Raw genomic sequence first — 26,580 nt, 5'->3', positions numbered from 1 at the left:
CATATCCTGAGTCAACTGCACTAAAAGAAGAACATGATGTTATGTATAATTAAAATTAGGATAATGTACAAGAAAAGTACACATAATTTTAACCGTGTAATTGAAAAATTCTATTTCTGAAAGCAGTGGCTGAATGCAATTATTGTAGTTCAGTAGACTCAAAACATACAGTTTAATGTCCTGTAAAAGTTTCATGTCAATGGCTACAGTGGTTCCTGAAATACAGGGAAGCGTAGTCACTAAATTTAACAGTGTCGGGATAGAGCATTCAACTCCCCTTAACCAGTCACAGTCATTTAAACACAACTGATACGTGAATAGAATGGACAGAAGCCCTAGTAATCTGTAGAAAATGAAGTATCCTCTACCAAGCACTTCACAGTGGTTTGCAGAGGGTGGGTGTAAGTGTAAGTAAGTGTAATGTAATAGGTGTGTAAAAATCAAACAATGGAAACTCCAGGTAGGAATATCAACAATGTAGGAAAAGACAGATTGCTATTTACTGTAAAGAAGATACATCAAGTTGCAGACAAGCACAATTAAAAGACACTTACATATATAGCTTTCAGCAACAGCCTTCATCAATGAAAGAGATACGTACACCATTCTCACACACAAGGAAGCACAACTCACACACGCACGCATGCGCACACACACACACACACACACACACACACACACACACACACACACACACACACGATTGCCAACTCCAGAATATCAGGCTGGAGTGCAGCATTGTGTGGGATCCAAGCAGCAATTTGGAGGGGCTGGGGAAGGGGAAGGGATGGTGTACAGGTGGGGAGAGAGATGGATGCTCTCTGGTGTAGTGTACAGGGACTAGAACGTCAGCAGGTGCAGCGTCAGAAGGTTGTGGGGAAGGGAGGTGAGGAAAAAAGAGGCAAAAAAGGAGAGGAGTGGGGAAAGATGGGCGGATGCATTGGCAGAGGGTTGCAAATAAACAGGGTGGGAGATGAGAATAGGAATAGAGTGGGGTGGAAACTGTTGGGTGGAGGGTGTGGGGGCAGTATGTTACTGTAGTTTGAGGCTGGGATAATTACTGGAACGGAGAATGTGTTGTAAGGAAAACTTCCATCTGTGCAGTTCAGAAAAGCTGGTTGTGGAGGGAAGGATCAAGATGGCTCGGGTAGTGAAGCAGCCACTGATATCAAGTGTGTTGTGTTGAGTTGTATGTTGTGCCACAAGGTAATCTACTTTGCTCTTGGCCACAGTTTGGCAGTGGCTGTTCATCATGGTGGACAGTTGGTTGGTGGTCATACTAATATAAAAATCTGTGTAATGATTACAGGAGAGCTGGTAAATGACGTGGCTGCTTTACAGGAGGCCCGCCCCCTGATGAGGTAGGATAAACCTGCCCACTACACACAGGAAGTGGCTACACGGGTGGCGGAGGCTGTGTGGAAGGGACTGGGCAGTTTTTTTTTAGGTTAGAGGGTCTCAGGAAATCATGGAAAGGGTGTTTGTCTAAAAGGGGGCAGGTAAAACACCGTAAGGTAGCTGCAGAAATGATTGGTATTGTAGTTGCAAATTGTCATAGCTGTGTTGGGAAAGAACCAAAGCTCCAACCATAATAGAAAGCACTGAAGCTCAAATAGTTACAGGTACAGAAAGCTGGCTAAAGCTTGAAATGAGTTCAGCCGAAATTTTTTCAGATGACGTAACAGTGTTCAGAAAGGATAGATTGAATACAGTTGGTGGAGGAGTATTTATTGCTGTCAGAAGTTGTTTACCTTGCAGCAAAATTGAAGTAGATAGTTCCTGCGAAATAGTATGGATAGAGGTTATACTTGACAATCAGACTAAACTATTAATTTGATCATTTTACTGATCCCCCAACTCAGAAGATATAGTTGCTGAACAGTTCAAAGAAAACTTGAATCTCGTTTCAAATAGGTACCCCAGTCATACAATTGTAGTTGGTGGTGACTTCAATCTACTCTCACTATACTGGAAAAATTATACATTTAAAGCCGGCGACAGGCATAAATCGTCATCCAAAATTATACTGAATGCTTTCTCAGAAAATTATTTTGAACAATTAGTATATGACCCCACTCGAAGCGTAAATGGTTGTGAAAGCATACTTGACTTCTTGACAACAAATAAACCTGGACAAATAGGGAGTTGGGGTTGGGTTGTTTTGGGGAAGGAGACCAGACAGCGAGGTCATCGGTCTCATCGGATTAGGGAAGGACTGGGAAGGAAGTCGGCCGTGCCCTTTGAAAGGAACCATCCTGGCATTTGCCTGGAGAGATTTAGGGAAATCACGAAAAACCTAAATCAGTATGGTTGGACGCGGGATTGAACCGTCGTCCTCCCGAATGCAAGTCCAGTGTCTAACCACTGCGCTACCTCGCTCGGTACAAATAGGGAGTACCATGATGGTTACAGGGGTTAGCGACCACAAGGTAATTGCTGCTAGGCTCAATACCGTAACACCCTCAACCATCAAAAAGAAACACAAGGTACATCTTTTTAAAAAAGCTGATAAAAATGTCTTAACACATTTTTAAGAGACAGTCTCCACTCCTTCTGTTCTGATCATGTAAAAGTAGAAAAGATGTGGAATGATTTCAGAGAGATAGTATCAACAGCAACTGAGATATATATACCACATAAATTAATAAGTGATGGTACTGATCCCCCATGGTACACAAAACATGTCAGATCGCTGTTGTAGAAGAAACAAAAAAAGCATGCCAGATTTAAAAGAATGCAAATCCCCAGGATTGGCAGAGTTTTGCAGCAGTTCGAAAGATAGCACATACTTCAGTGTGAGATGCTTATAATAATTTCCACAATGAAACTCGGTCACATAATCTGGCCAAAAACCCAAAGAGATTGTGGTCATTCATAAACCACACCATTGGCAAGACACAAACAATACCTTCACTGCGCGATAATATCGGTGAAGTCACTGATGACAGTGTCACAAAAGCAGAATTATTAAATGTGGTTTTCCAAAACTCCTTCATCAAAGAATATGAAGTAAATATTCTTGAATTCCAATCAACAACAACTGCCAAGACGAGAAACAGAAATAGGTATCCTCGGTGTAGCAAAGCAGCTTAAATCACTTAATAAAGGCAAGACCTCCAGTCCAGATTGTATACCAGTCAAGTTCCTTTCAGTGTATGCTGATACAATAGCTCCATATTTAGCAATTATATGCAACTGCTCGCTCACAGAAAGATCCGCACCGAAAGGCTGGAAAATTGCTCAAGTCACACCAATACCCAAAAAGGTAAATAGGAGTAATCTGCTGAATTACAGGTCCATATCACTAACATCAATTTGCAGTAGGGTTTTGGAACATATACTGTGTTCGAACATTATGAATTATCTCGAAGAAAATGATTTGTTGACACACAGTCAGCATGGATACAGAAAATATCATTCTTGTGAAACACAACTAGCTCTTTATACTCACCGAGCGAGGTGGCGCAGTGGTTAGCACACTGGACTCGCATTTGGGAGGATGACGGTTCAATCCCGTGTCTGGCCATCCTGATTTAGGTTTTCCGTGATTTCCCTAAATCGCTCCAGGCAAATACCAGGATGATTCCTTTGAAAGGGCACGGCCGACATCCTTCCCTTTCCTTCCCTAATCCGATGAGACCGATGACCTCGCTGTCTGGTCTCCTTCCCCATACAACCCAACCCTCTTTATACTCATGAAGTAGTGAGTGCTATCGGCAGGAGATGTTAAATTGATTCGATATTTTTAAGTTTCCAGAAGGCATTTGACACTGTTCGTCACAAGCGTCTTCTAACCAAACTGCGTGCCTATGGAATATCGCCTCAGCCGCATGACTAGATTCATGATTTCCTGTCAGAAAGTCATCAAGTAAAACAGAAGTAATATCTGGCGTTCGCCAAGGAAGTTACAGGGCCTCTATTGTTCCTGATGTATATTAACAACATAGGAGACATTCTGAGTAGCTGTCTTAGACTGTTTGCAGATGATGCTGTCATTTACCATCTTGTAAAGTCATCAGATGACCAAAATGAATTTTAAAATGATTTAGATACAATATCTGTATGGTGTGAAAAGTGGCAATTGACTCTGAATAAAGAAAAGTGCGAAGTTATTCATGTGAGTATTAAAAGAAATCTGCTAAATGTTGATTACGTCATAAGCCACACAAACGTGAAGGCTGTAAATTGAACTAAATATTTAGGGATTACAATTACGAATAACCTAAATCTGAACGATCACGTAGATAGTGTTGTGGGTAGTTCAAACCAAAGACTGTGATTCACTGGCAGAACACTTAAAAGGTGCAACAGGTCTACTAAAGAGACACCACACTTGTCTGCCACCACACGGGTAATGGAACAGCACTTTAGGAGAGATGGAAATATCTCGGGTAGGGTGTCCCTCATTTCAGGGCATCATCATAGGTAATTAAAGCCATGGCGAAGGCTGTAGTTCAATTGTTCCAGTCCAGGGTGGTACTGGGGACATTCCTGTGTCTGGTTCTTGAGGTGGTGGGAGGATTTGGGGCGAAAGGGGAAATGGCACATAAGATCTGTTTGCAGAGGAAGTCTGGGGCATAGTGCCTGTCTGTAAAGGCCTTGGTGAGATCTCCAAGAACCAGCCGCAAGAGAGTGTGGTCTGGAACAACTGAACCACATCCTTTCCAGGGCTTTGATTACCTATCATGATGTCCTGAAATGAGGGACATCCTATCTAAGATACTTCCTGTCCCTCCTAAAGTGCTGTTCCATCACCCACCTAACCTCCACAACATCTTAGTCGACCCCTATGCCATTCTCAATCCAGACCCTTGCCACAAGGATCATATCCTTGTGGAAGACCCAGGTGCAAAATGTGCCCAAGGCACCCACCTAGCAGTTCCTACTCCAGCCCTGTCACAGGTTTTCCTACTTCATCAGGGCCCAGGCTACCTGTGAAAGAAGCCACATCATTTATCAGCTCTGCTGCAATCACTTCACAGCTCTTTATATCGGTATGACTACTGACCAACTGTCCACCAGGATGAACTGCCACCGCCAAACTGTGGCCAAGAGCAAAGTAGACCACCCTATGGCACAACATACAGCTGAACACAACACACTTGATTTCAATGACTGCTTCACTACCCAAGCCATCTTGATCCTTCCCTCCGTCACCAACTTTTCTGATCTACACAGATGGGAGTTATCCTTACAACACATTCTCCCCTCCCGTAATTATCCCGGCCTTAACTTACACCAAGCGAGGTGGCGCAGTGGTTAGCACACTGGACTCGCATTCGGGAGGACGACGGTTCAATACCGCGTCCGGCCATCCTGATTTAGGTTTCCCGTGATTTCGCTAAATCGCTGCAGGCAAATGCTGTGATGGTTCCTTTGAAAGGGCACGGCCGACTTCCTTCCCCGTCCTTCCCTAATCCCGTGAGACCGATGACCTCGCTGTTTGGTCTCCTCCCTCAAAACAACCCTACTCAAGTGCCTAAAACAAAGCAGCAGCAGCCTTAACTTATTGTAACTTACTGTCCTCACACCCTTTACCGAATAGTGTCCACCCCCCACCCCCCCCCCCTCTACCCCCTTTCTCATCCACCCTGTTAATTTGCAGCCCTCTGCCAATGCATCTGCTCATCTATTCCTGCTCCTCTCCTTTTTTTGCCCTTTTTCTCCCCACCTCCATGCCCCACAACCACTGAGCGAGGTGGCGCAGTGGTTAGCACACTGGACTCGCATTCGGGAGGACGACGGTTCAATCCTGTCTCCAGCCATCCTGATTTAGGTTTTCCGTGATTTCCCTAAATCATTTAAGGCAAATGCCGGGATGGTTCCTTTGAAAGGGCATGGCCGATTTTCTTCCCAATCCTTCCCTAACCCGAGCTTGCGCTCCGTCTCTAATGACCTCGTTGTCGACGGGACGTTAAACACTAACCACCACCACCCGCCCAAAACCTCTCGATGCTGTGTCTGTTGACATTCCAGGCCCTGTACACTCCACCAGACAGCATTCGTCTCTCTCCCCACCCGTAGATCATCCCTTCCCCTTCCCCCTCTCCCTCCCATTACCCTTCCTCTTCCCCAGATCCTCTAGATTGCTGTTTGCATCCCACATGATGCTGCATTCTGGCCCGAGATGCTGCAGTTGGCTGTCATATGTGCTTGAGGTGTGCTTGCTTGTGTGTGTGAATGGTGTGTGTCTCTCTTTTACTGATGAAGACTGTGGCTGAAAGCTGTATGTAAGTGTCTGTTAATTGTGCCTGTCTTCAACTTGACATGTCTTCTTTATGGTAAGCAGCAATTTGTATTTTCCTTTATTGGTAATATGTGTGTACATAGACAAAACAATCTTATATCATTTAACATCATGGTTAGTTTCAGAAGTATCAGTCACAACCTTAAAATGTCAAAGTGTCCAAGCAATTTAAGGTGGAACAACCTCTTAAATCTCGCCATGGGAAGGCCATTGCTAGACTCATATTTATTGGAGGCATCCTACAGATATGTAATTCACATACAGAAGAGGACAAAGATCCTTGTTTGACCAGTTCTCAAGCATTTTCATCACTCTAGGACATTTACCAATTGGATTTCAGCTACATCTGCAGCCATACTCTACAAGCAGTGTGAAGTGCTTGGCAGGTAGCACTTCCCAATGTACCATATACTGTATTAGGGCTTAGGGAATTAGTACGATCAAAGGAATCAAAATAATTTTGAAATTCTTGGGAGGATTTTCAGTTACTGATGATTGAAAATTGATAGAATTGGTTCTAGGGATACTGCAGTTTTTCATTTCTGAACACTGTTTACTGTGATTAAAAGTGAATCATCAGAAAGTTGGAAGAGAAGCTGTATTCTGATTCAGACAAAGACATGATATCTTTAATTAGATTTAAAAATTTGCAAATCCAGCAATTTCTTATATATATTTGTCCATTATTTCATGGCTGTGGATTGCTCATCATTATATTGTGTGTGTGTGTGTGTGTGTGTGTGTGTGTGTGTGTGTGTGAGTGCGTGCTGGAGCATTCATTCAAGCAGTGACATACAGAAATTTTTCTTAATAAAATCTTTAGGCTGGTAATTCACGAGGTATGATGGAGGTACTGAATGTATCAACAGGCATCTATCCAAGAGGTGGTAGCAGCAAGCTAGGAGGCAAAGTCTTAGGATTGGCATTTGATTCCAGTGGACAGATGCTTTGGGCAGGAAATGATAAGGTATACTAATAAATGCTCTTAATGTTCAATTTACAAAGTATATCCTTTGATCCTTACCTGCTTTATTACCTTCCATGAGCTTCACTCTCCTCATGTAATTTCAGTATGCAATCCTTACCCATGCCATTCACAATCTAAGTACATTCAGCATATTATGCGATGTAGTTTGCTTGCCCTGTTGAGCAGTGGATTCTGTGCCACTTGTGTTCTGTTAGCAATCTCTGTTACAGTTATAAGGCAACATTTTGTAAAGACGTTTCTTCAAGGGCTGTCTGTGAATGTAGGTTATAGTTGCAGATTTTTTTCCCACTAATATATCAGCTTCAGTCACAATATTTTATTCTCCTATATAAGTTCAATGAGTTTTGGAACGACAACGCAGTTTTATTAAAGGAATTTTTTTGCATTACATCTGTTTCGGTTTAGTGCTTGTGATAAGATGGAGCAGTCATAATGTCCAAAAACGTTGATGTAGTCCCTGACAATGGAGTGGTAGCTCCAAAATGCATTAGACTTAAACAGGAAACTATATTTTGACTAAAGACAGCATATTACTAGCAAAAATATTCCTAAACTGTTAGGCCACTTTTACATAAATTGTGTGTTTGATCCTAGAGTCCTAATCTTTTCTATCAACCACCTTACGTTATCATTTGTTGTTTTCTGTACCTGTTGTTTCAGAATCTAAAATTTCAAGAGGAACACATACATACCAACTGCCAAAATGGAGCAATTACAGCTTGGCCAATAGACACAAATGTAATCAGTAGTGTGGGGGGAACAGACAAAAAACCTCTAACTTTCAGAACTTCAAAACTAGTTCCTATGTCAGGTGGAAAGGATAAGTAAAGATTTATATGTTATTGAAGGTTTGTCATCTTGTACTGTGGATAACATAAACAGTCCACAGTTGTACAAATCTGTGTTCTGTAGATGGCGATAATGCTGTAATATAATTTGCAGTATGCAAAAGCTGACAAACATCAACTGTACAAGATGTCCTTCCCTACTCTAACAAGGCTTTTCTGTATTTTCTGCCCACCTATACTATTCTTTGTTTTGGCCTTTGTTTTTGGATTGGCTTTGTATCATAACGTAAGTTTTATTGTGTTCATTGCTTTGTATTCTAACTAGAGAAGTCTGTAATACAATGATGAGAATAATTTTTTAATGCCCATATTCCTTGTCTCCTCTGTGCCTCTGTGGTCAGATATCTCTTATTTGGTGTTGTTTAGAAATCTGTTAACTAGCATTAAGCATTCTCATTTCAGAAATTCAAATATTGCCATTCCCTTTATTTATATTCCCTTGTTTGTTGGTGAGCGACACCCCCCCCCCCTCTTTCTCCCCCCCCCCTTTCCAGTCTCATATCTGAGTGTTCCATCCTCCTCTCATAATGTCTTTCGTTTCCCCCTTTCTACAGTGAGTGTCTAATAATTAACCATTTCTTAACCTCTACATAATGAGCATTATTATTTATTTTCAAGTGTAATTGTAATCATATTATAGTTTTGCTTCTGTCTTGTGAGTGTAACTTTATTAAACCATTTATTACGTGTATTATAGCTTTATGTAACATTGTATTGCAAATTTATGTTGGTGTGTGCTTTCACAGGGTGTGATAGTATCTTTCTTGTTTGAACTGGCTACTGGTCGTTTGAGTAAATGTCGTCGTATTGTAGTAGCAGAGAATTGCCCTATAACTTGCATTTCATGGCGAGCATGGATCAGTCGGGAAGCGAGAGATCCAACACTTCTTGTCAACTGTGCTGCAAATGTTGTTTGCCTTTTCAGGTATTTGCATACAGTTTTAATTATGAGATTGATAACTTCTTGAATAGCTTCTCTTCTGCATACAATCAGAATATACACTTAAAAATTGATTGTCACTAGCACTTATGTACATATCCTTCTCAGAGAAACGTTCTCATTTCACTGATAAAATAACGAAGCCATTTTTATTAAAATTCTATTTATTTCATAGTTGTTTTTACAGTCACTATTGTTCATTTTACAGTGCCATAATGGATAAAAGTAAATAAAACCTACCATGCTAATAGTTATGAGCACTCAGAGCACCATAATGAACTCAGTAAGCTAACAGTTAGTTAAAAATGAAAAAAAATAACTTTTTTGCAAAAATCATTAATTGCAGTTTTGGTTTGAACAAATAATGATTCTCAAACATCAAAGATGTCTAGAAACTAGTATGATCTAGTCTACTTGAGCCCAGTAAATGCTTTCTATCACTTGCAATTGCTGCCAGGTTAAGTACATTGTTTGTTGTTACTAAAATGTATGGAACAGTGTTTTATCAATGTGCAGTGACACACTTACTAGAATTGCTTATAAACATCACAAAAAATTCTGACCTCAGCAGCCAGAGACAGTGATCTAGTGTGTGTGAGCTGCATTTGTGTGAATATGTCTCTCTCTCTCTCTCTCTCTCTCTCTCTCTCTCTCTGTGTGTGTGTGTGTGTGTGTGTGTGTGTGTGTGTGTGTGTTTTTCAGAAGAAATCCTTCTGGCAAAAAGCAAACATCTCTAATAGTCTTTCTCTTGTGCCTATCTGTGACTCCACAAATGTGCTATATGGTTAGCAGGAATCTATAATATAATCATTATTCCATCCTGGATTTTCCAGTGTTTGAAAATACCTAATAAAAAAAAAAGTTGAAGTTTCAAGCAGTACAGCATCCAATAACTGAAGGTGGTTATTGGTGTAAACTCTGGCTGGTGATATTTGGATCTGGGCTCTTCTTAGTGTCTTCAGGCAGTCTCTGACAATCTAGACATTGTTCATCACATGAAGGAGGGACAGGTACTTCACATTAATATTAGTGACTTTTTGTTCTGTTCCTATATTATATACACTAATCTTTCACCTCACTGTCATAGTTTCTATGGTAGGTACGCAATAGAATCAGCAGAACTGTTAATTGATATTCCTCTGAGTTCTCTCATTTATCCAAAAGGGTTTTGTTGGGAAGTAAGCTAGATTGTTTACCTCAAAACCGGAAGAATTATTTCATTGCCTGTTGGTTTCACCTAAACTCTCAAGTAGACATTTTACGTGTGAGTGCCTAAGCCTGACTAGGTAGTTTTCCCCTGTAGAGGCTGGCACCCTTGCACCACATGCCTTGTTCTTTCACAAAAGCAGTTATGTGTAGATTTTTATCTATAAATTGAAATTAAAACATATTAGGAATGAATAAAATGTACTAATGCAGCAGATTGTATTGTATTTTCACATACTTGCAGACCATTTTCTTTGTGAATATTTTAAAAGATGGTACAGCACATAAAAGAACTACCGTATTTACTCGAATGTAAGCCGCACTCAAAGCTAAGCCGCACCTGAAAAATGAGACTCGAAATAAAGGAAAAAATTTTTTCCTGAATCTAAGCCACACCTGAAATTTGAGACTCGAAATTCAAGGAGAAAGAAAAGTTTTAGGCCGCACATCCGAATCGAAACAAAGTTGGTCCATTGTAATATGAGACACAATTTAGGTCAATTGAATGATGATACAGCTACAGTAGTTTGGTTCGAGTCGTAAGCTTAGCAGTTAAGGGGCTCCGGAACGCCCTATACTTGCAATGTTAAAATAACGCTTATAAATTACATCTTTCCTCACAAAGTATTTGAGGTAGGAAGTTGAACTTTTTACAGATTATTTATTGGAATATCGGCTACAACTTAACACAGGGATTTTACAAAATTTTAGTTCAGTTATGAAAGATGATTTTTTTTTCAATTGTAATGAAAATTCACAACATTTTTTTGCAATTTTTTATTTATATATTCAAAAATATACAGTTTTTTGGAAAAAGGCTGTGTTAAATTATGCAGAAGGTACTGTGTAACATTTACTGAAAGTTTGAAACAAATATGTTTGGAAGATCCTTAGAAAACATGTAATTAGTATGAGAAAATAAAAGTTTTGGAATCGAGTGACAAAGATTGGATTAACTTTTTAGTGCATTCCAGGTCGATAGGATAGATTATCTTCATCCTCTGCAAACTCCTCCTCCAGCTTCCTCTTGTTCCTCCTCCTGTTTACTCTTGCTTGTATTTCTAGACTCTTTACAGCCCTGTCTGCAGCCCGAAGGCGTTCCTTGTCTAAAGCAAGCATCGCTCGTACCATGTTAGAACCTATCTTCATTCCCATATTTCTAAATACCTTGCACCTTACAATGTTGCCATCATTGAAAGTCGCAACATCATCATACACACCAAAGTGAAGTGTTTCTATTCCAACAAATACAGTCTTGGGGATTCTCGACCATATAACACTATTTACACTTTCATTGGGGTTTTCAGTTTTTCCGTGAATACATTTTTTCAACAGTTCAGGTGCTGCTAAGTCTCTGAAAATAGGTTTTATCACCTCCATTATTGCATGAGGCAGACTATGCTTATGAGTGTACACTTCACCAGTTAGCAATCCTTTGTTATATTTACACCAACTGTCTTCTTCTTTGGGACACAAGCTATGTTGGGGATTTTCATCGTCTTTATTGTTTACAGTAATAACATATACCTTTGGCTTTCCAACATTTCTCCTTTTCTTAAAAGCCTTCAGAGGATTTCTAATAACTTTACTTTTACTCATTATTATACTTCAACAAAACAGAGACTCAAGAAACAGAATTAATTACGAATATTTTCGAGATAACGACAGAGTAAATAAACATGAAACAATCGACAATCACACCAGCGATATATATTGAACCATCACAGGTTAGCCACAACACATACTTTATCTCACATCACTAAAATGTACCTGATGAACACGGACGTTAATAATAACACCATTTGACAGCAGTTTAACAGCGCCACAGTGGATCACGCCCATGTAGAACACATTTCAAAAAAAAATTAAAAATAGTTGTAGTCTTCGGAATTGAATAAATTATATATCTATTAAAAGGTAATAGTCCGCAGATTCAGAAAACGCAAAAAAGTAAAAATTGAACTTTTCATGACTTTGAGCCTTTCCGGAGCCCCTTAAGCTTTACCAGGTAGCCATCCATTGTAATGCGTCAGGCACTTCGTCCGTATTTATACGGGTACCCTTGCTTTTTCACGTGCTTCGTCTGGTTTGAATTGATTGCTTATTTTTCTTTGATTTGATAAGTGCCGTTTTCTTTGTTATAGGTGTTTATGTCACTCTAAGCTGAAAATGCATACTGTACTGTATCATGCATTGTTTGTCACATTCTGATAATGAGTGTTTACGACCTGTCGCCGGCGCCATGACTTGCTTTTGTGCACGCTACCGCAGCTAACAGTTAAAAAAAAGAGAGGAATTGACTCATTAGCAAAACAATGGCAAGAGACTGCTATTTGTTGTTACGTACACTGCTGCTTTCTTTGATAATGATCAACAAGAACCAAATAATACACTGCGTATGATAGAAGATGTTCTGAACGAGAGTTTAGTGAAAATTTTTCTCCGTTTGAAAATTATTGCAGACGCCTCTTTAGTACATTACATTCTGCACAGAAATTAGTCATCTTAGATTTAAAAATCTAGTCAATTGCCGTGCTTCATTTCTGACTGTATCACTATTAGGCATAAGAATAATACGAATATGAAATTGACATGATATGTATATTCTTCTGCGTTTACTGTTGTCTCACTCTAGTTTCGTAGTTTATTAGGCAGACAGGATTTAAATGAGATATCAGCAAACACGAAAGAATACATGGTAAACTGTTTATATTCGTATTATTCTTATGATGAAGAGAATAGTGCATGTGATTCACAATTCATAAAAGTTCCTAATAGCAACCATCTCTTCTCATAGATAGGAAAAAATTCAGAACGTAGAGTTGGCCATATTGACAAACATCCCAAACAGCCTTGCCAGTCGGATTTTCGTAGTACATTGAAATGCTGCTACATTCGAAGGTGAACAATACGGAATTTGTATTTACTTCGTTGGATAATGTATGAAAATGCAGTGGTCGAAACTCGGGGCGGAGAAAAAAATCTCGTCTTCCACCTTTTATTAATGTATTTACTGACGCAGAGGTTTTGGCGCCAGTATTTATCTTTGTTCCTGCAAAGCATGCCTATGTAGCGCTACATATATTCGACGGCAGAAGTTAGTTGTGGCAGCACCTACCAACATTTTTCAGAACTTCCACTTAGTTTGCCCTCGATTCTAAGCTGCAGGCGGTTTTTTGGATTACAAAGAGGAAAAAAAGTGCGGCTTAGATTCGAGTAAATACGGTATGTGTCTTACATAATTAAGATGTCAACTTTGATAGCTTAGGTGTGAGAGCACTGACTGCCATTCAAAGGACCTGGATTTTATTTGCACTACTGCCAGGGATTTTTCTTTGGTGGGAGGGCTGGGATTGTGTGCACTTCACCTTGTGATGCCAGTTGAGGAGCTTCTTGACTGAGTAGTAATGACTCCAGGTCACTAAAACTGACAACTGCCAGAAGAGCAGTGTTCTGAACCTTACATCACTCTGTACTGTATCCAGTGATTTCACTGGCAGTGTGTGATAAGGTGATCAGTTGGTACTGATACATCTGCCGGGGTCTGTGGATGGGTTTACTTTTCTTTAAAAACATTAAGATGTCCATGTGAAGTTTATTTTTAATTCTATATCCACAAATCATTTTGAGTTATGCAACCAACTGGGAGCTATGAAGCTGACTCTGCAGTAGTTGGATCTGTCAGAAATGGCTAACAGGAAACCTTTGTTGTGCTTGGTGAAATATCTGGTAGAATATTATAACACAAGTCACTGATGGTATTTAAGATGGACGCCCAACAAATGATCTTGCAATGCAAAGAGAGAGTTTATTTTTCACGGAGACTAATCGTGAATTCCATTTTGTTTTTTCCATCACCAAATTTTTTACAGAGAACATATGCATTGAAACATGCAACATCCAAGAAAAGGCGGAAAAAGCTCTTGTAGGATATTTTAGTCCATCTTCCTGTATGGCGTACCTATGATGACTTGTCTTTTGCATGGCGCCATTCTTATAATCGATTTAAACAAATAAATTGTCATGGAGTGTGCTGATGATTTTGACATCTTTATTGCAATTGTATTTTATCAACAATATACAGGGTGATTTTTATTAACATTAAAAAAAAAACAGAGTGACATAGATGATGCTGAGGCAAGTAATTTAATATGACACATGGGTTCGTAAATGTCGGGAAATACTCCAGGCGTGCATGACAAATGTTGAGCATGTGACGTCATCGGATGACATACCTTGCCACACGTGCGGTGGTTGAGCCTATTGGTCTGTCACACCTGATCATCCCAACCGAAGTCAAATGTTCTGGTTGACAAGACTCTGGGGCTATGCGCGCTACTTTAGTGTTTGGGGCTCAGGGTTTGAGTCTTACATCTGGCTGGTAGTATTTTATCATTGTGTTTAGACAATTGGGTGTTTACATTGAGGTAAAATTTTACTATATTATTTACTGGTTGTGTAGTCTACGGTGGTTTATTGCAAGTACAGTACAACAAACCCTACCATATCACGTTACAAATAAATGAGTATAAGCTTCTAAATTGCGTCATTACTAGTAAGTAACTTAAGATTTCTGTACTAAATAATATTGTAAACAAAAAAAGAAGGAACAAATGGGAAGAAACACAAAATAAGAAAAGCTTTTGCTTGGTTATAGGGAGGACAATAATTTTGTAACTCTTATGTTGACAACAATCACATTTAAAAAAGGTGTTTGAAATTTGTACTGTTTGCTTGAATGCAAGTATTGCATTTCTCAATCATCTCTTCAAGCTTATTCTCAAAAAATACTCTCCATGTTTTGGATGTCTGCAGTGGCAACAGCTATGTGGGCTATAAGTTCCATTTGGGAGGTGAGCTGTAAACTTAGCTCCTCCATGTGACAAAATCTAGTGGGTTTAAGTATAGGGATCTTGCTGGCCAGCAAATTGGTCCATGTCACCCAATGCACGTATCTGGATACACCTGCTTTAAGTAACTTCCTGTTGTGGTGGCGTAATGTGGTGGAGCTCCATCCTGCTGTAGCCACATGTTTGCTCTTGCTGCCAGAGGAATATCTTCTTTCATAACACCACTGTTATATAAAACATTCTCAGACTACTTTCCACATAAATACAGGATAAAAACCTCAAGCTTTCAATGATTATCTCCATTGTCTTTGTCAAGAACGACTAACTGTTGCTGTGTTGGTCATATGTAATCCATAAATAGATTGTGACTGGTCAGTAATTATATACTGCTCTGTCACAGATGGTGTCACATGGAGAGTTCGCTGTCATGGTTGAAGTTCTTCTCACACATTCACATTATTTCTATAGCCTCTTTAATTACAGAATCCAGGTATATAGGAGCCTGGGAAACAGCTTTCATTTTGTCAAACAATATCTTTTGTTTGTTTGTGCAATTGTGCTCAACAACTGCAGATTTCTCCAGTTATCGATTTTTTAATATGCCATTGATGTTCTGCACAGCAGTCAGAAATGGTATGAGGGACTGACCAATGTAATTGCTTCTGCACCCACAAGAGTTGTTATAAATCTAAAGGATACAAGATGCAGTGTCTGCTTTATCTTCTTAAGAGGTTGGAAAATAGGTCTTATACCACGTCTTCCAAGGACTCTGGCTGTTTTGAATACATTGTGCTAACTGATGATCACTACAGCCTAGTGAAGTAAGTATTAACTGACAGTAATGTAAGATCATCAGGCCTGTAATTTATTGCTCCCAGTAGCTAGAAGTTGAAGAATGCTACAGACACAAATATCCACTGTGAATGAACAAACTATAGATGTATATATGTTTTCTGTCCACTGGAAGTGTTCAATAAGTTAATTAAACTCATGTGAAAAGTATGAGCACATTAGTTATATTGTCACATTGTAACCACAATCAAGCCCAAATCCGAAAGCAAGGTCATGAGAGACATGCAAAACTGAAGTAAGCACTGAAAGTACATTTATTACGAGCACCAATGTACGGTCAGGACAGAAATGAGCTCCTTGATGGGAAATGCTGCCATTTACACAGACATTGAATATTCCAGAATGTACAAACAACACAAAGATAAGAAATTTCGAGAACCTTCTAGGAATCATAAAAACTAATAACAGATAATTACGAATGGTCAGACTTGAACTGGTGACCCACAGTATATCAGCCAGTGGGCCTAACCACTGCATGCACTACAGCTTGAAGTATTGCTCCATTTTGTGGAGAAACAGTGACTTGTTGTTTCCTAAGTTCTCATTGGAGCTTACTAGAGCACCATGGATCTAAAGCTTGTCAGTGGTCCTCTGCATGGCAGTGTTATTGGATCCTCACTTTCTGATCATGTTATTATATCCTTTCCCCAGTGATGATTACCAAAGGTAGCCCTTCCCATCGAAGCTTCCCTGTCATTGACCAGGTCTTCAGATGGCTTGAATGAAAAGCTCCCACTATCTGTCTGTGCTTCAGAGCTATAGTAGGGCTGCATAAGGATGACATGTATGACATCTCTACACTTATTCGTGAAGGGTCGTAATCCTCTACTTTCAACAGGCAACATAGGATGTGAATAGCCCAGAGTATCACTTTAGTAACTTTTCTGATTGTCCCACTTTGTGCTCAGCTGTAGTAATCCATACCGTGTCTCCCAAGCTGTATCTAACTGATTGGTGCTTGGTGTGACAGTGCTCTCAGTCTTTCTCCTGGGTGTCCAGGTTTCATAAGCAACTGTCATCCTCTTTCAATCCTGATGATGAGTCGTTTCATGTAGTCATCCCGAGTATCATCTGGTTGAAACAGGAACAATGTATACATTGCCCTTTAATTCTCGTGACCATAGAACAAAGAGAATGATGTGAAGCCTTTAGTGTCCCACTTCATTAGATTGTATACAAATGTCGTGGTGGGCAATATTGTATCCCAATCTCTGTTCAGCAACATACATCAAGAGCATATCTGTCAACATCTTATTAAAGCATTCTGTGATGTCATTTGACTGTGGGTGATAGGTGGCTGACATCCTGTGGGTGATGCCAGAACATGAAATTACCTGAGGATGACCAGATTTTTCTTGTGAAAAACGGGGCATGCGGAAAAAACAGGCACTTGACAGAAAGAAAATATTGTACATATATGGCTACATTGCTTTACTAAAATAAATGAAAACTTCAGTTTATACTCATAAAAAGGCATATATTTTAACAAGACACTTCAAAACATGCTTGTAATGGCACTGTATCATATGATAATTCATCGTTTTTCCAAGAACTGATTATAATTCAAAGTGTTGAGAAATTAATAGAATGATTTCTAACAAATGAACACCAATGTAGGTATCAAAAATCCATAGGCCATTTAACTACTCTATCAGGAACACTGCCATTAACTTTGTATTTATCAGAAGACCTAAAATCTTTCAAAAACTTTGAATTGGTTAACAGCAGGTTGTAGAACTCCTTGCAGATAATTTCTTGATAATGAGTCTTAACTATTACAATTGCTTCAATAGTTTTTGTGGTAAAACAGTTTTTCTCATCAATCCAAAGGGAATTAACAGTTGAAAATACCCTTTCCACAAGGCTTGTGTAAAACTCACGAGCATCTCATATACTTTTATATGAAGTACGTGCGCTTTTAAGTGTATGGAATACATCACACTATCTCTTATTTGTTTCCAAATTAGCTTTTTCCCATTTCTCAAGTTTCTTGTTTATAATGTTGTTCATGCATCCTACATCACCAAACAATACATCTTCATCTGTTTGTAATGTTGCACCTGAATCTACTGTCTTAAGAATTTTCAGACAGTTTAAAAGTTCAGCCCAAGAAACAGTGTTATCCAATGAAATGATTTCAGAGGTTGAAATGGAGAAGTCCACGTTTCTAAATAAGTTGCAGAAGTGTCATAAAATAAATTGGTAATCATCTTGTATTTTGACTGAGTGAAAACACCATCCTTTTCCAAATTAATTAAAATTGGAGAAATAACTAACATTTTAAAATTTAGTAAATTTCCTGATACTGATTTTTTCTTTAAGTAGCTCTAACTCTTCAGCTGATTCTGTAGCTGATATCATGGTCTTTCCAACTTTTGGATTGAATTTGAAAACATTTTCAATTGTCTTTGTGTGAAACAATGCCAAAGAAGTCTACATTTACATCAATACCCTGCAAGCTACCACACAATGTGTTGTGGAGGGTACCATGTACTACAACTAATCGTTTCCTTTCCTGTTCCACTCACAGGTAGAGTTAGGGAAAAACGACTGTCTATATGCCTCCCTATGAGTCCTAATTTCTCATATGAGAAGGAAAGTTGCTACTCATTATATAGTGGAGATGCTAAGTTGCAGGTAGGCACAACAAAAAGACTCTCTCAGTTATAGCTTTCGGCCATTAAGGCCTTCATCAATAATACATGCACATACACACACACATTCACACACACTTGGCAGTGTGGTTTGAGTTGCCTGAGAATGCAGTCGTTTGTGTGTGTGTGTGTGTCTGTGTCTGTGTGTGCACGGGCGTGCGCGCACATGTATGTGTGTCTGTTGTTGATGAAGGCCTTAATTGCCGAAAGCTATAATTGTGAGAGTCTTTTTGTTGTTCCTACCTGCGGCTTTCCTTCTCATAATATTGTTACATTCCATCCTGGATTTTTCATTGTTTAATTTCTCCTATCTTATCTTTGTGGTTCCTATGTGAAATGTATTTTGGTGGCAGTAGAATTGTCTGCAGTTAGCTTCAAATGCTGTTTCTCTAAACTTTCTCAGTAGTGTTCTTCGAAATAATGTCTTCTTCCCTCCAGGGATTCCCACTTGAGCTCCCAAAGCATATCCATAACACTTGCATGCTGATCGAACCTACTGGTAACAAATCTAGCAGCTCACCCCTGAATTGTTTTGATGTCTTCTTTCAATCTGACCTGGTCCATACCCCAAACACTCGAGCAGTACTTAAGAATAAGACACACTAGTATCCTTTATGCAGTCTCCTTTACAGATGTACCACACTTTCCTAAAATTCTCTCAATAAACCGAAGTCGACCATTCACCTTCCCTACCACAATCCTCACATGCTCTTTCCATTTCATATCACTTCACAACATTACACCCAGATATTTAAATGACATGACTGTGTCAAGCAGAACACTAGTAATGCTGTATCCGAACATTATGGATTTGTTTTTCCTATTCATCTCCTTAAATTGCAGTTTTCTACATTAAGAGCAAGCTGCCACTTATCAGATTATCGTGAACAACTGCAGATTGCTGCCCATCCTGTCTGTGAGACCATTTATGTATGAATAAAATAGCAACAGTCCTATCACATTTTCCTGGGGCACTCATGATGTTACCCCCACCTCCAGTGAACACTTGCCGTCGAGGACAACATACTCGGTTTTATTACTTATGAAGTCTTCAAACAGTCTCATATCTGGGAGTTCATTCCGTATGCATATACCTTTCTTAACAATCTGCAGTGGGGTACCGTGTCGAATTGCTTTTTGGAAATCTAGAAGTATGGAATCAGTCTGTTGCCGTCATCCATAGTTTGCAGATTATCATCTGAGAAAAGAGCAAGTTGGGTTTCGCTCAAGCGATGTTCTTGAGCCATGCTGATTCGTGGACATGAGCTTTTTGACCTCTAGGAAATTTATTATATTCAAACTCAGAATATGCAGCAAACAGATGTTAAGGATATTAGTCTGTAATTTTGCAGGTCCATTCTTTTATCCGTCTTATATACAGGAGTCATCTGCACCTTTTTCCAGTCGCTTGACACTTTGTGCTTGTCAAGAGATTCACAATAAATGCAAACAAAGTAAGGGGTCAATGACACAGAGTACTCTTTGTAAAACCGAATTGGGATTCCATCTGGACCTGGCGACTTACTTGTTTTCAACTCTTTCAGTTGTTTCTCTATGCCAAGGATGCTTATTACTATGTCTTTCATACAGGACCTGTGTGATGGTCAAACAATGGTACATTTGTATGATTCTTCAGTGTGAACAATTTCTTAAATGTGGAATTTAAAACTGTGGCATCCCTTTTGCTATATTCTACTGCCAAAGCAGACTGGTCAACGAGTGACTGAATTGAAGCCTTAGACCTGCTTAGTGATTTTACATAGGACCAGAATTTCTTTCAGGTTCTCCACCAGATCTTCAGCCAAGATGGTGGTAGCTTTTCACAGGTGCTCAAAACTCTACTAATCTTTGCCTGTCGTCATTTGCATGCCCTCTTTTGGACTGAGTGTGCAACAGTCTTTGCTTCCTCAGAATTTTCCGGATTTTGTTATTAAACTATGGTGGGTATTTTCCGTCCTGAATCTCCCCCTGCAGGTCCGAGGGTTAGAATAGGCTCGAGGTATTCCTGCCTGTCGTAAGAGGTGACTAAAAGGAGTCTCTCATGTTTTGTCCTTTATGTGATGGTCCCCTGTTGGGTTTGACCTCTGTTTTTCAAAATTTTCCCAAAGAGTGAGCCAATTGGGAAAGGGTGCCTTACAAGGTTGCTTAGTGTCCATGTGCTGAGACCTCTTGCATCCTTCGTCGACTTAGATCTGCACTTCTGGTGATTCTCCAGCTGTTGGGCGAGGTCACCCTCCTGGGTGCATTTTCCTCCATCCTCTGTGCAGTATTGCTTTCCATGCTGTCGACGATTAATGGACTTCTTAGCTCGTTTGCACCTGATACCCAGCATGGTAGCCAGTCCGTTGTGGTCGGGCTGCCATGTACCCTGTTGGTTATAGCCCCCAGGCAACACAGGGATCACTCTGCTGATGCCTGTGCCATTAACTCCCCCAAGGAGTAGATGCCCATCGCCCTGGGGCATTGGGACTCCCAGCAGTGGCCATCCTGCTAGGTGACCTTTGCTGCGGCTGGGTGGCACCCATGGGTAGGGCCCCTGGTCAGTGTGTGTGGCATCAGGATGGATGACATGCCAGGAAGCGTAGTTTGTCATCTCTTGCTGGTGGTCAAACACCGTGGTCGAAGTCTAACTTCAATGCTAAGAAATATGCCCCCAAATTGTCCTACACCCCCCACCCCCACCCTCCCCTCCCCTGTCCGGTCACACAATGGGAGGAATGCTAGGCTAAGGATGGCAGCGAAGCTTGTTCAACCCAGTACCTCGTATGTACGAGAGTTGATGGGGAATTTTTCGTGTCCAAGAAGCCTCAGTTTTTGTGGAGCATTTGGAGGACAAGTTTGGGGAAGTGGAGGGCTTGATAAAAACAGCATCCTCTGCCCAGTCACAGGCACTACTTACCTGTGACAAGCTGTGGGATGTTTCTGTAGCCATCACACCCCATAAGAGCTTCAATATGTTCCAGCGTATCATATTTCACAGGGACCTTCTTTTGCAGTCTGACGATGAGCTGCGCGGTAATTTAGAGCGGTGATGTGTCCATTTTGTCCGACGAGTCCACGGGGGTCCAAGGGGTAATCAGGTTGCCACCGGTGCCTTCATCTTGGCCTTCGAGGGTGAGACATTACCCAAGAAGGTGAAGGTGATGGTCTACTGCTGTGATGTAAAGCCATATATCCCTCCCCTAATGTGGTGCTTTAAGTGCTGGAAGTTCAGCCATATGTCTTCCCGCTTTATTTCCACCGGCATGTGTCGGGGTTGTGGACGTCCTTCACATCTCAGTACTCCCCATGCACCGTCTCCCATCTGTGTCAACTGTGGAGAGCACCATTCGCCTTGCTCTCCAGACTGCAGGATTCTCCAGAAAGAAAGAAAAATAATGGAATACAAAACCCAGGACTGTCTGACCTACACTGTGCATATGACATCAACCTCTGCTGTCGCTACAACAACACTTCTATCATCTTCTGTTTCACCTTGTACAGTTGGCTCACAGAGCCCTCACACTCCACCTGCCTCCTTAATGGTGGGGGCACTTCCCTCCCTGTTGCTCTTGTTCCACATACTTCAGGAGCAACGCCCCCCCCCCCCCCCCCAACCATCAGGGACATCAGTCCCCACGTCTCAGCCGAGAAGCGTCAGTCTTCTTCGGCTCCTCTCGTCAGGAAGGGATCCCCTAGGTCACTCCCTTCTCCCTTCCCAGGTTCCTACTAGTGGCAAAGCTGACACCCGCCAGTGGCTGAAGCAACCACAGGTAGCTGGTCATAGGGCTTCACAGTCCTCCTCAGTCCCTGAGAGTGAATCAGTGAAACCCTCCCAGCTGGACAAACCTAAGGAGCAGTGAGAGAAACCTAAAAAGAAAAATACTCCGAAGAACCATAGCGACTATAATAGTGTGTCAGGTGGAGTTTGCATCTATGTCCTGAACTCAGTATGTAGTGAACCTGTGCCCCTTCAAACCCCTCTTGAAGCTATGGCTGTCAGGATAAGGATGACACAGAAAATAACTGTCTGCAATTAATATCTTCCTCCAGATGGTGCAGTACCCCTGAAAGTATTGGCTGCACTGATTGATCAACTCGCTAAACCTTTCCTACTTTTGGGAGATTTTAATGCACTGCTTACTGGCCAAGGTAGGGAGGTCGACCTCTGCCTCTTAAATACGGGTGTCCCCACACATTCCAGTGTGGCACATGGCACATATTCAGCCATTGATCTCTCAGTTTTCGGCCCTGGCCTTCTCCCATCTATCCACTGGAGAGAACATGATGATCTGTGTGGTAGTGACCACTTCCCCATCTCCCTTTCACTCCCCTGGTGTCATACCCACGAATGCCTCCCTAGATGGGCTTTAAACTAGGCAGACTGGGAAGCCTTCACCTCTGCTGTCACAGCTGAATCTCCCCCACACGGTGCCATCGATGTTGTCGTTAAGCAGGTCACTACAACAATCATTTCTGCAGCGGAAAACACTATCCCTCGTTCTTTAGTGTGCCCCTAGTGAAAGACAGTCCCTTGATGGTTGCTGGAAGTCACTGAGGCAATTAAGAGCATTGGCAAGCACTACAGTGACAAGTGGCACCCTTTCCCAGAGCACCTAATTGCCTTTAAGGAGTTCCATGCCTGCGTTTGCCAGCTTATAAAACGATGGAAACAGGAGTGTTGGGAGACGTACGTGTCGACCATTGGGTGCCATACGTCACCTTCCCAAGTCTGGACAAAGATCAGACATCTTTTTGGGTACCAGAGCCCAACAGGTGTCCCTGGCATTAACATCAAGGAGGTGTTATCTACCGATGCAAATGAGATTGCTGAGCACTATGCTCGAGCCTCTACCCCCCAGCCTGTCGCACCCTCAAATGGTGGATGGAAAGGAAAGTCCTCTCATTCACTACATGCCACAGTGAACCCTATAACGCCCCATTTACAGAGTGGGAGCTTCTCAGCACCCTTGCACATTGCCCCAACACAGGTCCTGGGCTGGATCAGATCCACAGTCAGATGACTGCGAGCGACATCTCACCGTCATTTTCAACCGGATCTGGCACGGTGGCATCTTTCCATTGCAATGGCGGGGGAGCACCATCATTCAGGTGCTCAAACCCAGTCAGAACCCGCTTCATGTGGATAGCTACTGGCGCATCAGCCTCACCAACTTGGCTTTGTAAGCTGCTGGAACGTATGGTGTGTCTGTGGTTGGGTTGGGTCCTGGAGTAACTTGGCCTACTGGCTCCATGTCGGCGGCTTCCACTAGGGTTGCTCTACCACTGAGAATTTGAGTCTGCCATCCGAACAGCCTTTTCCAGATGCCAACATCTGATTGCCATCTTTTTTGATTTATGTAAAGCATACAACACAACCTGGTGACATCACATCCTTGCCACATTGTATGAGTGGGGTCTCTGGGGCTCGCTCCTGATTTTTATCCAAAACTTCCTGTCGCTCCGTACTTTCCTTGTCCAAGTTGGTGCCTCCGTTAGTTTCATCCATATCCAGGAGAAAAAGAGGTCCTGTAGGGCTCTGTATTGAGTGTCTCTTCATTTTTAGTGACCATTAACAGTCTAGCAGCAGCTGTTGGGCCATCGGTCTCACCTTCTCTGTATGCGGATGACTTCTGAATTTCATACTGCTCCTCCAGTACTGGTGTTGCTGAGCGGCGCCTACAGGGAGCCATTCAGAAGACATAGTCATGGGGTCTAGCCCATGTATTCCAATTTTCAGCCACAAATTCGTTTGTCATGCATTTCTGGCGGCGTCGCACCATTCATCCAGAACCAGAACTTTACCTTAATGATGATCCACTAACTGTAGTGGAGACATATCCATTCTTAGGACCGGATTTCAATGCCTGATTGACTTGGCTACCTCACCTTCGTCAGCTTAAGCAGAAGTGCTGGCAGCACCACAGTGTCCTCCACTGCCAGAGCAACACCAACTGTGGTGCAGATCGCTCTACACTGCTGCAGCTCTACAGAGCCCTTGTTCAATCCCACCTTGACTATGGGAGTCAGGTTTACGATTCGGCATCACCCTCAGCTTTGTGTTTACTCAACGCAGTGTGCGCCACTGTGGCGTTCGCCTAGTGATGGGAGCATTTAGAATGAGACCGGTGACCAGTGTCTTGGTGGAGGCCAGAGTCTCTCCAGTGAAGGTTAGGTGTGCACAACGGCTCGCCAGTTACGTTGCACACATTCATAGTTCTCCTGCACATCTGAATTACCGTCTCCTTTTCCCAACCACGTTGGTTAATCTCCTGCATTGGCGGCCCAGGTCAGGCTTAGAATTGCAGTTCGCGTCCAGTCCCTTCTGTCTGAACTGGAGTCCTTCCCATTACCACCTCTCCTCGAGGTCCATTCACTTACACCTCCATGGTGTACACCTAGGCCACAGATTCTTCTGGACCTTTTGCATGGCCTAAGGACTCCATTAATCCTGCAGCTCTCCTATACCACTTCCTCTCGATTCTCGACATATACCAGGGCTATGAAATGGTTTACACTGACGGCTCGATGGCTGATAGTCATATAGACTTTGCGTATGTTCATGGAGGACATATTGAACAGCACTCCTTGGCAGATAGCTGCAGTGTTTTCAATGCAGAGCTGGCGGCCATATCTTGTGCTCTTGAGCACATCCACTCATGCACTGGTGAGTCATTTCTCCTGTGTACTGACACCTTGAGCAGCCTACAAGCTATCGACCAGTGCTACCCCACCATCCTTTGGTAGCATCCATTCAGGAGTCCATCTATGCCCTGTAACAGTCCCGTCATTCAGTGGTGTTTTTGTGGACCCCAGGAAACGTCGGAACCCCAGGCAACGAACTTGCCGATAGGCTGGCCAAACAGGCTAAGCGGAAACTGCTTCTGGAGATGGGCATCTCTGAAATTGACCTGAATTCTGTCTTACGCTGCAGTTTTTTGGCTTTGGGAGACGGAATGGTGTAACAGTATGCACAACAAACTTCATGTCATTAAGGACACTACAAATGTGTGGAAATCTTCCATGCAGTCCTCTTGCAGGGAATCAGTTGGACCTAGCAGTTTGGAACCCCCCCCCCCCCCCTCTTTTAAACCAACCAACCGTCCTTAATCCACTTACTAGGTACATACTTGTCCCAAGTTCGATTTAAATCTCTTTAAACTTGCCCATAATTCCTCTGTGGCCATCATTTTGGAACTGTGTGATTGCAGTTCATTGTCTAAGTAAGATGCTAACAACTGCTTATGTGTTCTTTCTAGCAGATACACTCTCTTAGCCCTCTTGACTGTTTTATTAAGTTACATAACCATAGTCACTATGATAAGATCATGGTCATTAATCGTCTCTGTACTGATGCCATTGATGAGGTCTAGCCTGTTTGTAGCTACAAGGTCCAAGATACTTCCATTGTGTGTTGGCTGCTGAACTAGCTGCTCAAGATAGTATTCAGAAAATGTGTTCAAAAGTACTTCACAAGACTGTCTGCACCCCCTGCAATGAATTTATATGCATCCCAGTGTATACCGTATTTACTCGAATCTAAGCCGCACTCGAATCTAAGCCGCACCTGAAAAATGAGACTCAAAATCAAGGAAAAAAAATTTTCCCGAATCTAAGCCGCACCTGAAATTTGAGACTCAAAATTCAAGGGGAGAGAAAAGTTTTAGGCCGCATCTCCAAATCGAAACAAAGTTGGTCCATTGTAATATGAGACACAATTTAGGTCGAATGAATGACGATACAGTTACAGTAGTTTGGTTCAAGTCGTAACCTTAGCAGTTAAGCTTTACCAAGTAGCCATTGCTATGCGTCAGGTGCTTCATCCGTATTTATACGGGTACCCTTACTTTTTCACATGCTTCGTCTGGTTTGAATTGATTGCTTATTTTTCTTTGATCTGATACGCGCCGTTTTCTTTGTTATAGGTGTTTACGACAGTCTAAGCTTAAAATGCATACTGTACTGTGTCATGCATTGTTTGTCGCATTCTGATTGTACGTGTTTATCGCCTGTCAT

The 26,580-nt window shown here is 41.6% G+C and overlaps 1 protein-coding gene across 1 annotated transcript in view; it reads left to right on the top strand.

The window, feature by feature from the left end:
• The window catches only part of LOC126236263 (WD repeat-containing protein 13-like), a 76,521-nt gene that overhangs the window by 33,997 nt on the left and 15,944 nt on the right, over positions 1-26,580 (top strand). The window contains exons 7-8 of the mRNA XM_049945415.1: positions 7,071-7,214; positions 8,830-9,008. Of these exons, the coding sequence (XP_049801372.1) occupies positions 7,071-7,214; positions 8,830-9,008 (323 nt within the window). The remainder of the gene's footprint in view (positions 1-7,070; positions 7,215-8,829; positions 9,009-26,580) is intronic.

Source organism: Schistocerca nitens, chromosome 2, assembly GCF_023898315.1.
Source record: "Schistocerca nitens isolate TAMUIC-IGC-003100 chromosome 2, iqSchNite1.1, whole genome shotgun sequence".
Lineage (NCBI taxonomy): Eukaryota > Metazoa > Arthropoda > Insecta > Orthoptera > Acrididae > Schistocerca > Schistocerca nitens.
This window is presented reverse-complemented; position numbering and strand designations above follow the sequence as displayed.